Below are 12,366 nucleotides of genomic sequence, written 5' to 3'. Positions count from 1 at the left end.
TGTTCCAGATAGTTAATGTTCCATATAGTTAATGTTCAATATCAGATAGTTAATGTTCCAGATAGTTAATGTTCCATATCAGATAGTTAATGTTCCATATAGTTAATGTTCCATATCAGATAGTTAATGTTCCATATCAGATAGTTAATGTTCCATATCAGATAGTTAATGTTCCATATCAGATAGTTAATGTTCCAGATAGTTAATGTTCCATATCAGATAGTTAATGTTTCAGATAGTTAATGTTCCATATCAGATAGTTAATGTTCCAGATAGTTAATGTTCCATATAGTTAATGTTCCATATAGTTAATGTTCCATATCAGATAGTTAATGTTTCAGATAGTTAATGTTCCATATCAGATAGTTAATGTTTCAGATAGTTAATGTTCCATATCAGATAGTTAATGTTCCATATCAGATAGTTAATGTTCCATATCAGATAGTTAATGTTTCAGATAGTTAATGTTCCATATCAGATAGTTAATGTTCCATATCAGATAGTTAATGTTCCATATCAGATAGTTAATGTTCCATATCAGATAGTTAATGTTCCATATAGTTAATGTTCCATATCAGATAGTTAATGTTCCATATCAGATAGTTAATGTTCAATATCAGATAGTTAATGTTCCAGATAGTTAATGTTCCATATCAGATAGTTAATGTTCAATATCAGATAGTTAATGTTCCAGATAGTTAATGTTCCAGATAGTTAATGTTCAATATCAGATAGTTAATGTTCCAGATAGTTAATGTTCCATATCAGATAGTTAATGTTCAATATCAGATAGTTAATGTTCCAGATAGTTAATGTTCCATATAGTTAATGTTCAATATCAGATAGTTAATGTTCCAGATAGTTAATGTTCCATATCAGATAGTTAATGTTCCATATCAGATAGTTAATGTTCCATATAGTTAATGTTCCATATCAGATAGTTAATGTTCCATATCAGATAGTTAATGTTCCATATAGTTAATGTTCCATATAGTTAATGTTCCATATCAGATAGTTAATGTTCCATATCAGATAGTTAATGTTCCATATAGTTAATGTTCCATATCAGATAGTTAATGTTCCATATCAGATAGTTAATGTTCCAGATAGTTAATGTTCCATATCAGATAGTTAATGTTCCAGATAGTTAATGTTCCATATAGTTAATGTTCCATATCAGATAGTTAATGTTCCAGATAGTTAATGTTCAATATCAGATAGTTAATGTTCCAGATAGTTAATGTTCCATATAGTTAATGTTCCATATCAGATAGTTAATGTTCCATATCAGATAGTTAATGTTCCATATCAGATAGTTAATGTTCCATATCAGATAGTTAATGTTCAATATAGTTAATGTTCCATATCAGATAGTTAATGTTCCAGATAGTTAATGTTCCATATCAGATAGTTAATGTTCCATATAGTTAATGTTCCAGATAGTTAATGTTCCATATAGTTAATGTTCCATATCAGATAGTTAATGTTCCATATAGTTAATGTTCCATATCAGATAGTTAATGTTCCATATCAGATAGTTAATGTTCCAGATAGTTAATGTTCAATGGCAGATAGTTAATGTTCCATATAGTTAATGTTCCATATCAGATAGTTAATGTTCCATATCAGATAGTTAATGTTCCATATCAGATAGTTAATGTTCCATATAGTTAATGTTCCATATCAGATAGTTAATGTTCCATATAGTTAATGTTCCATATCAGATAGTTAATGTTCCATATCAGATAGTTAATGTTCCAGATAGTTAATGTTCCATATCAGATAGTTAATGTTCCAGATAGTTAATGTTCCATATCAGATAGTTAATGTTCCATATCAGATAGTTAATGTTCCATATCAGATAGTTAATGTTCCAGATAGTTAATGTTCCATATCAGATAGTTAATGTTCCAGATAGTTAATGTTCCAGATAGTTAATGTTCCATATCAGATAGTTAATGTTCCATATCAGATAGTTAATGTTTCAGATAGTTAATGTTCCATATCAGATAGTTAATGTTCCATATCAGATAGTTAATGTTCCAGATAGTTAATTTTCCATATCAGATAGTTAATGTTCCAGATAGTTAATGTTCCAGATAGTTAATGTTCCAGATAGTTAATGTTCCATATCAGATAGTTAATGTTCCATATCAGATAGTTAATGTTCCATGGCAGATAGTTAATGTTGAATGGCAGATAGTTAACCATGCCAGATTGTCTTACCACTGTATGTCAGGTCTGGGGTATGCTGACACATTGACTAACAGTTTAAAAGACTTCTGTCCTGATGTTGCCTCGACGACCGGGCCGCTCCTGTAGTCTAGGTTGATGAATGGTTTCTCTGCAACAGGACACGGACACACACACACACACACACCCACACACACACACACACACACACACACACACACACACAAACACAAACATAGGAGGGCAAAGAGGAAGTTTGTTGAAGCATACTTGCATAATAAGAAACCTTGCCAGAGACAGGAAGACTTAGGAAAGGTCTTGCAGTCTTGTGGCGCACAAATGGCCCGGGGTTTCAAACATGGTTCTTACCATACACTATGACTTGTGTTTCCAGATCCATTTTTTTGTCCACGCTGATGGCAGAGCAGGTGTAAGTGCCGGTGTCGGTGACGTTGACACTTTGGATGGTCAGGATGCTGACGGCCTCCGTGAACCGAGAGAGAGAATTACGCTTGTGCACTATGCCCACTGTACTGTTCATCTAGAGGTGTGAGAGAGCGAGAGAGGGAAAGAGAGAGAAAGAGAGGGAAAGAGAGAGAGAGAGAGAGAGGGAAAGAGAGAGAGAGAGATATTAGAGAGAGAGATATTGGAGAGAGAGAGAATTTCATTGAATTGAGAGAAAGGGGGGTAGAGAGAGAGAGAGAGATATTAGAGAGAGAGATATTAGAGAGAGAGATATTAGAGAGAGAGATATTGGAGAGAGAGATATTGGAGAGAGAGAATTTAATTTAATTGAGAGAAAGGGGGGGAGAGAGAGAGAGAGAGATATTAGAGAGAGAGAATTTAATTGAATTGAGAGAGAGGGGGGAGAGAGAGAGGGAGAGAGGGAGAAAGAAAAATAAGAGAGACAGAATTGTAAAGACAAGACCTTCTATATCCATCTATTAACCCAGGTTACTCCAAGCTACATAAAATAGGACCATATAATATAGAACATAATTCAGTGAGCTTAATCCGAGCTGCATCGATACCGATCACTTGGTTCTGTTCCATTCAAATGTGCGTTTTCCCCTCATCATTTACCTGGATCTACGTAAAGGGTGCAAACTACTTTCTCTTTTTTTTTATTTTTACTACCATACCTGTTTTCCAGGATAGGACCACTGGAACTCAACCAGGGTGTTAAACTCCACTGTGGCGGTACAGTTGAGCGTCAGGGCTTCCTCCACGAATAACTCCACCGAGTCCTCTGGATAGAGCTTGAAGTCGTAAACCTGACTTCCTGTCGGGGGGGGGGGGAGGGGGGGGGGTGAGAGAGGTCAATGCGACACCACCACAGTGGCATTGCGGTGTATGACAAACAGAGCTGGCCCAGAGAGGTTGAGTCTCTTTGGCTGGCCCAGAGAAGTTGAGTCTCTTTGGCTGGCCCAGAGAAGTTGAGTCTCTTTGGCTGGCCCAGAGAGGTTGAGTCTCTTTGGCTGGCCCAGAGAAGTTGAGTCTCTTTGGCTGGCCCAGAGAAGTTGAGTCTCTTTGGCTGGCCCAGAGAAGTTGAGTCTCTTTGGCTGGCCCAGAGAAGTTGAGTCTCTTTGGCTGGCCCAGAGAAGTTGAGTCTCTTTGGCTGGCCCAGAGAAGTTGAGTCTCTTTGGCTGGCCCAGAGAAGTTGAGTCTCTTTGGCTGGCCCAGAGAAGTTGAGTCTCTTTGGCTGGCCCAGAGAAGTTGAGTCTCTTTGGCTGGCCCAGAGAAGTTGAGTCTCTTTGGCTGGCCCAGAGGAGTTGAGTCTCTTTGGCTGGCCCAGAGGAGTTGAGTCTCTTTGGCTGGCCCAGAGGAGTTGGGTCTCTTTGGCTGGACCAGAGGAGTTGAGTCTCTTTGGCTGGCTCAGAGAAGTTGAGTGTCTTTGGCTGGCCCAGAGGAGTTGAGTCTCTTTGGCTGGCCCAGAGGAGTTGAGTCTCTTTGGCTGGCCCAGAGGAGTTGAGTCTCTTTGGCTGGCCCAGAGGAGTTGGGTCTCTTTGGCTGGCCCAGAGAAGTTGAGTCTCTTTGGCTGGCCCAGAGAAGTTGAGTCTCTTTGGCTGGCCCAGAGGAGTTGAGTCTCTTTGGCTGGACCAGAGGAGTTGAGTCTCTTTGGCTGGCCCAGAGGAGTTGAGTCTCTTTGGCTGGCCCAGAGGAGTTGGGTCTCTTTGGCTGGACCAGAGGAGTTGAGTCTCTTTGGCTGGCTCAGAGGAGTTGAGTCTCTTTGGCTGGCCCAGAGAAGTTGAGTCTCTTTGGCTGGCCCAGAGAAGTTGAGTCTCTTTGGCTGGCCCAGAGGAGTTGAGTCTCTTTGGCTGGACCAGAGGAGTTGAGTCTCTTTGGCTGGCCCAGAGGAGTTGAGTCTCTTTGGCTGGCCCAGAGGAGTTGAGTCTCTTTGGCTGGACCAGAGGAGTTGAGTCTCTTTGGCTGGACCAGAGGAGTTGAGTCTCTTTGGCTGGACCAGAGAAGTTGAGTCTCTTTGGCTGGCCCAGAGGAGTTGAGTCTCTTTGGCTGGCCCAGGGGAGTTGAGTCTCTTTGGACCACACCATGTCCCTGGGCCGCTGGCACCGTTCTATTACTTTTAACTCACATCTTTCCTTTCTCTCTTATCCTTGAAGTAATCACTTGAAGAAAATGACCTATCTACCAACATTGGTTCAGTGAAAGTTGCATAGTTTTACACCTATCCAGGTATACACCTTTCCAGACAATTAGAGATCAGTGATTAATTCAACAAAGTAAGGAACGGTGGTTGAACTAAGTATTTGAACAAATCTAAAGGCACAGCCATTGTCTTTGGCTGGAGTGGGCTAGCTCTGTCGACTAGAGGCTGAGCTAATCTGTTTAAATGTCCACCTTTCAAACTGTCGTCACCTAATCTGTGAGGACTTGGTAGGGGAAACCAACAAACTGTCATCACCTAATCTGTGAAGATTTGGTAGGGGAAACCAACAAACTGTCGTCACCTAATCTGTGAGGATTTGGTAGGGGAAACCAACAAACTGTCGTCACCTAATCTGTGAGGACTTGATAGGGGAAACCAAACTGTCGTCACCTAATCTGTGAGGACCTGATAGGGGAAACCAAACTGTCCTCACCTAATCTGTGAGGACTTGATAGGGGAAACCAAACTGTCGTCACCTAATCTGTGAGGATTTGATAGGTGGAAACCAAACTGAATTAATCCAGTCCTTTCCCCTGTCTTTAGGACAACGTTAAGAGTATCAGCGCTCGACCAACATCTCTCTAATTGTGAAACTCAATTAGTGGCTCTCTGCTCTTATTGGAAAAAAATGTGGCATCTTAAAAACTATGTGTGAAGATGTATAAAGATGATGCTGTATCTGTACTGGGTGGGAGCTAGCTAGCTAGCGTCTGTATGAAGATTATACTGTATCTGTACTGGGTGGGAGCTAGCTAGCTAGCGTCTGTATGAAGATTATACTGTATCTGTACTGGGTGGGAGCTAGCTAGCGATATAGAGACATGCAGTATGGCCATCTCTAATGATATAGAGACATGCAGTACGGCCATCTCTAATGATATAGAGATATTGCAGTATGGCCATCTCTAATGATATAGAGATATTGCTGTATGGCCATCTCTAATGATATAGAGATATTGCAGTATGGCCATCTCTAATGATATAGAGACATGTAGTATGGCCATCTCTAATGATATAGAGAGATATGCAGTATGGCCATCTCTAATGATATAGAGACATGCAGTATGGCCATCTCTAATGATATAGTGACTTGCAGTATGGCCATCTCTAATGATATAGAGAGATATGCAGTATGGCCATCTCTAATGATATAGAGAGACATGCAGTATGGCCATCTCTAATGATATAGAGAGATATGCAGTATGGCCATCTCTAATGATATAGAGACTTGCAGTATGGCCATCTCTAATGATATAGAGACATGCAGTATGGCCATCTCTAATGATATAGAGACTTGCAGTACGGCCATCTCTAATGATATAGAGAGATATGCAGTATGGCCATCTCTAATGATATAGAGACATGTAGTATGGCCATCTCTGATGATATAGAGACTTGCAGTACGGCCATCTTTCATGATACTCAGGGCTCTAGTTGTGCTAGTAGTGTATACTAGGTAGCCAGTATTCAGTAGTGTGAATTCTGGTAACCTGAGGATGGAGAGGTTATATTTTTCATGCAGGGTGGCTGTGTACTAGGTAGTGTATACTATGTAGTGTATAGTTAGTTACCTGTGGACTGCACCAGATAGAGGGTAGAGCGGTAGTGTCTCCCTTGTTGTGTAGCTTCGCAGTAAATCCCAATGAGGAAAGGTCTGGAGTCTAAGGTTTGTCTAGGGATGGACCAGCCTCTTTTACTGTCCCACACCATCCCCTCATCCTCCAGGAGCATAGGTATCATCTCCCACTGGGGAGAGAGGAGAGGAGAGAGGGATGAGAGGAGAGGGGAATGAGGGGAGGAGAGAGGGATGAGAGGAGAAGGGGATGAGGAGAGATGAATGAGAAGAGAGGGGAGGAGAATGAGAAGAGAGGGGAATGAGGGGAGGAGAGAGGAATGAGAAGAGAGGGGAATGAGGGGAGGAGAGAGGGATGAGAGGAGAGGGGGGAAGAGGAGAGAGGAATGAGAGGAGAGGGGGATGAGGAGAGAGGAATGAGAGGAGAGGGGGGTGAGGAGAGAGGAATGAGAAGAGAGGGGAATGAGGGGAGGAGAGAGGGATGAGAAGAGAGGGGATGAGGAGAGATGAATGAGAAGAGAGGGGAATGAGGGGAGGAGAGAGGAATGAGAAGAGAGGGGATGAGGAGAGATGAATGAGAAGAGAGGGGAATGAGGGGAGGAGAAAGGAATGAGAAGAGAGGGGGATGAGGGGAGGAGAGAGGGATGAGAGGAGAGGGGGATGAGGGTAGGAGAGAGGGATGAGAGGAGAGGGGGGTGAGGGGAGGAGAGAGGAATGTGTGGGTTAATGGATAAAGAGGATGATTATTGTGAAAATAAAGAGAATGGATGGAGATTGGTGAAAAGTGACAGTAGAGAAGAGCAGAGCAGAGTAGAATAGAGCAGAGTAGAGTAGAGTAGAGTAGAGTAGAGTAGAGTAGAGCAGAGTAGAGTAGAGTAGAGCAGAGTAGAGTAGAGTAGAGTAGAGTAGAGTAGAGCAGCAGAGTAGAGTAGAGTAGAATAGAGCAGAGTAGAATAGAATAGAGCAGAATAGAGTAGAGTAGAGCAGCAGAGTAGAGTAGAGCAGCAGAGTAGAATAGAATAGAGTAGAATAGAATAGAGCAGAGTAGAGTAGAGTAGAGTAGAGTAGAGCACAGCATAGTACTGTAGAACATAGCAGAGTACAATAGAGTAGAGTAGAGTAGAGTAGAGTAGAGTAGAGCACAGCATAGTACTGTAGAACATAGCAGAGTACAATAGAGTAGAGTAGAGTAGAGTAGAGTAGAGTAGAGTAGAATAGAATAGAATAGAGTAGAGTAGAGTAGAGTAGAGTAGAGCACAGCATAGTGCTGTAGAACATAGCAGAGTACAATAGAGTAGAGTAGAGTAGAGTAGAATAGAATAGAGTAGAGTAGAGTAGAGTACAGCATAGTACTGTAGAACATAGCAGAGTACAATAGAGTAGAGTAGAGTAGAATAGAATAGAGTAGAATGGAGTAGAGTAGAGTAGAGCAGAGCAGAGTAGAGTAGAGTAGAGTAAAGTAGAATAGAATAGAGTAGAATAGAATAGAGCAGAGCAGAGCAGAGTAGAGTAGAGTAGAGTAGAGTAGAGTAGAGTAGAGTAGAGTAGCAGAGTAGAGTAGCAGAGTAGAGTAGAGTAGAGTAGAGTAGAGTAGAGTAGAGTAGAGTAGAGTAGAGTAGCAGAGTAGAGTAGTAGAGTAGAGTAGAGTAGAGTAGAGTAGAGTAGAGTAGCAGAGTAGAGTAGCAGAGTAGAGTAGAGTAGAGTAGAGTAGAGTAGAGTAGAGTAGAGTAGAGTAGAGTAGAGTAGAGTAGAGCAGCAGAGTAGAATAGAATAGAATAGAGTAGAGTAGAGTAGAATGGAGTAGAGTAGAATGGAGTAGAGTAAGTAGAGTAGAGTAGAATAGAGTAGAGTAGAGTAGAATAGAATAGAGCAGAGTAGAGTAGAGCACAGCATAGTACTGTAGAACATAGCAGAGTACAACAGAGTAGAGTAGAATAGAATAGAATAGAATAGAGTAGAATGGAGTAGAGTAGAGTAGAGTAGAGTAGAGTAGAATAGAGTAGAATAGAATAGAGCAGAGCAGAGCAGAGTAGAGTAGAGTAGAGTAGAGTAGAGTAGAGTAGAGTAGAGTAGAGTAGAGTAGAGTAGAGTAGAGTAGAATAGAATAGAGTAGAGCACAGCATAGTGCTGTAGAACATAGCAGAGTACAATAGAGTAGAGTAGAGTAGAGTAGAATAGAATAGAGTAGAGTAGAGTAGAGTACAGCATAGTACTGTAGAACATAGCAGAGTACAATAGAGTAGAGTAGAGTAGAATAGAATAGAGTAGAATGGAGTAGAGTAGAGTAGAGCAGAGCAGAGTAGAGTAGAGTAGAGTAAAGTAGAATAGAATAGAGTAGAATAGAATAGAGCAGAGCAGAGCAGAGTAGAGTAGAGTAGAGTAGAGTAGAGTAGCAGAGTAGAGTAGAGTAGAGTAGAGTAGAGTAGAGTAGCAGAGTAGAGTAGCAGAGTAGAGTAGAGTAGAGTAGAGTAGAGTAGAGTAGAGCAGCAGAGTAGAATAGAATAGAATAGAGTAGAGTAGAGTAGAATGGAGTAGAGTAGAATGGAGTAGAGTAAGTAGAGTAGAGTAGAATAGAGTAGAGCAGAGCAGAGTAGAGTAGAGTAGAGTAGAGTAGAGCAGAGTAGAGTAGAATAGAGTAGAATAGAATAGAGTAGAGTAGAGCACAGCATAGTACTGTAGAACATAGCAGAGTACAACAGAGTAGAGTAGAATAGAATAGAATAGAATAGAGTAGAATGGAGTAGAGTAGAGTAGAGTAGAGTAGAGTAGAGTAGAATAGAGTAGAATAGAATAGAGCAGAGCAGAGTAGAGTAGAGTAGAGTAGAGTAGAGTAGAGTAGAGTAGAGTAGAGTAGAGTAGAGTAGAGTAGAATAGAATAGAGCAGAGTAGAGTAGAGCACAGCATAGTACTGTAGAACATAGCAGAGTACAACAGAGTAGAGTAGAGTAGAGCACAGCATAGTACTGTAGAACATAGCAGAGTACAACAGAGTAGAGTAGAGCACAGCATAGTACTGTAGAACATAGCAGAGTACAACAGAGTAGAGTAGAGTAGAGCACAGCATAGTACTGTAGAACATAGCAGAGTACAACAGAGTAGTGTAGAGTAGAGTAGAGTAGAGTAGAGTAGAGCAGAGTAGAGCACAGCATAGTACTGTAGAACATAGCAGAGTACAACAGAGTAGTGTAGAGTAGAGTAGAGTAGAGTAGAGTAGAGCAGAGTAGAGCACAGCATAGTACTGTAGAACATAGCAGAGTACAACAGAGCAGAGTAGAGTAGAGTAGAGTAGAGTAGAGCAGAGCATAGTACTGTAGAACATAGCAGAGTACAACAGAGTAGAGTAGAGCAGAGCATAGTAATGTAGAACATAGCAGAGTACAACAGAGAAGTGAAGGTACCAACCAGATAAAGTGTGACGTTGAGGTCGGGCACAGTGACTAGACAAGGTACTGTGACGTGAGTGGAGGATCTTGATATGAAGATGGTCTCCAGGTCCCCGTTGCTTCCTCTGTTTCTCCTGAGGAAAGGCTGCTCCAAATCTGGAGGAATGGAGACAGGACAGTCAAGGCAGTCAGAGGACAACGACAAAGATAATATACAATATAATGTTCAATATACACGTTTAGAATGAAGACAATCAGTCGATCGTGATCGTTTGTGTTACGGTTTGGGTGGAACAAAAGTATTTTCACACAACCCTTAAGGATTAATAAAGTACAATCTAATCTCATCTCATCTCACCAACTCCCTGTGTCTAAATCACCCATATACCAGCCTCTAGGGCCCCTGCAGAGTGTCATTCTAAAGTATCTAATATTGCAATCTAGTAATTTGCTCCTAGTGCCACAGATAGAACAACAAGCCAGATATTTCACCCGGATGTATAAATGTGAAGCATCCGGTTGGCGTTTCCTCTCACTACCAAATATGGTGATGAGAGGAAGCCTATTGGCCGGCAGTGGGAGAGGATGGAGCGAGATGGATTTCTGCCGATTTTCTGCTCATTTTCTCATCTATGAAACATTTGATCTCAATACTGTTTTCTGTTCTCAAAACTAGAATCTGTTACAAACAGAGTGGACAACGTTCTGTAGACTTTGGCCTTTGGTTATGTTTTAAAAAATGCGTTGTTTTCGAAGGAGCGCAAGGGCAACATTTAATTATTGCACACCCGCACTTCACAGAGTAGGCGTTCCCTAATGTAAATATGCAAATACAAATCTCGCTAGCTCGGGCTTGGCTCTGCACAACCTCCTTGCTTGGCTCTTCCCACCTCCTTGCTTGTTCTGTTCTGATTAATTTGCTCCTGTTGGAAAAGACAGGCTGTGGTTTATCTTGGGTTAGTTACAAAAAATCTTTGCTAGCACTATTTATCAAGGCAATAGAACAGCTCAACCAATAACAGTTAGAAACCACAGGATCCTGATTGTCTTCATTAAAACAGCAAGATAGTTTCAGCTCAACCAATAACAGTTAGAAACCACAGGATCCTGATTGCCTTCATTAAAACAGTAAGATGGTTTCACCTCAGGATATCGGTCTGATAGGTGAACGTACTGTATCTCTGATGTGTTGCGCTGAAAATCACCTTGATGTTTCACTCTGTATATCATTGTTACTGCATGGGGCTAGCCTTCACAGACATTTCTATCACCAATTTACATTGTCTACTTCCAAAATGGCACCCTATTAGAGGCCTATGGGCCCTGGTCAAAATAAGTATACTATAGGAACTAGGGTGGATAGCTGCCGCTTTACGGGATCCTGATAAATTCTTCAGCGGGTTCCCGCTGATCTCACTTTTTTTTTAATATATAATGTTTCCTCCATTTCCTATGACTGGAAAAAGCTTATGGACATCAGAACAGCAATAATCCCTAACCTCCATTCTGATTAAGATTTCAACTTCAACCAGTAAGGGGCACAGGACATTCTGCACACCCCGGACCAGGCCCTAATCCCAAAGTGTCATGTTGTCTTGTCTCTGTCCTTTCCCTTCACCCTGTCTCCCTCTGCTGGTCGTTGTTATGTTACCTTTTCTCCCCCTCTTTTTCCCCAGCTGTGCCTTGTCTCCTCCTAATTACCCATTCACCCCGTTCCCCACCTGTTCCCTTTTTCCCTCTGATTAGGTCCCTATATCTCTCTCTGTTTCTGCTCCTGTCCTTGTCGGATTCTTGTTTGTTTGTTTGTGTTTCATGCCTGAGCCAGACTATCGTCATGTTTGCTGTAACCTTGTCCTGTCCTGTCGGAATCTGCCGGTCTATCTGAGCCTACCTATGTTTTGTTATTAAAGAAGCTCTGTTTAAGTTAGTTCGCTTTTGGGTCCTCATTCACTCACCATAACAGAAGAATCCGACCAAGAATGGACCCAGCGACTTCGGATCCTCTCCACTCAGCCGTCGAGATCCAGGGAGCGATGCTAGGCAGACACAAGCAGGAATTGTCTGCTGCTCGACATGCCGTTGAGACCCTGGCCACCCAAGTCTCCAACCTCACAGAACAGGTTCACCATCTCCGCCTCGATCCACCGGCCACTTCCAGGGCTTTCGAATCTCCGGAGCCCAGAATCAATAACCCGCCGTGTTACTCTGGGGAGCCCACTGAATGCCGCTCGTTCCTCACCCAGTGTGATATTGTGTTTTCTCTCCAGCCCAACACTTACTCCAGGAGCACTGCTCGTGTCGCCTACGTCATATCTCTCCTTATTGGACGGGCTCGTGAGTGGGGCACGGCAATCTGGGAGGCAAGGGCTGAGTGTACTAACCAGTATCAAGACTTTAAGGAGGAGATGATACGGGTTTTTGATCGATCTGTTTTTGGGGAGGAGGCTTCCAGGGCCCTGTCTTCCCTATGTCAAGGCAATCGATCCATAACAGACTACTCTATTGAGTTTCGCACTCTTGCTGTCTCCAGTGGCTGGAACGAGCCGGCC

At 42.1% G+C, this 12,366-nt stretch overlaps 1 protein-coding gene across 2 annotated transcripts in view; it reads right to left on the bottom strand.

Moving 5' to 3' along the window:
* Positions 1–12,366, bottom strand: part of LOC110487799 (vascular endothelial growth factor receptor 3) — a 220,239-nt gene that overhangs the window by 106,164 nt on the left and 101,709 nt on the right. For both annotated transcript variants that reach the window (XM_090198927.1, XM_090198929.1), the window contains exons 4-8: positions 9,837–9,973; positions 6,433–6,607; positions 3,336–3,475; positions 2,563–2,734; positions 2,227–2,344 (exon numbers count right to left, since the gene is read on the bottom strand). In XM_090198927.1, coding sequence (XP_090055053.1) covers positions 2,227–2,344; positions 2,563–2,734; positions 3,336–3,475; positions 6,433–6,607; positions 9,837–9,973 — 742 coding nt within the window. The remainder of the gene's footprint in view (positions 1–2,226; positions 2,345–2,562; positions 2,735–3,335; positions 3,476–6,432; positions 6,608–9,836; positions 9,974–12,366) is intronic.

The sequence above is a fragment of the Oncorhynchus mykiss genome, chromosome 14 (assembly GCF_057628025.1).
Source record: "Oncorhynchus mykiss isolate SJ-2025 chromosome 14, ASM5762802v1, whole genome shotgun sequence".
NCBI classification, from domain to species: Eukaryota; Metazoa; Chordata; class Actinopteri; order Salmoniformes; family Salmonidae; genus Oncorhynchus; species Oncorhynchus mykiss.
This window is presented reverse-complemented; position numbering and strand designations above follow the sequence as displayed.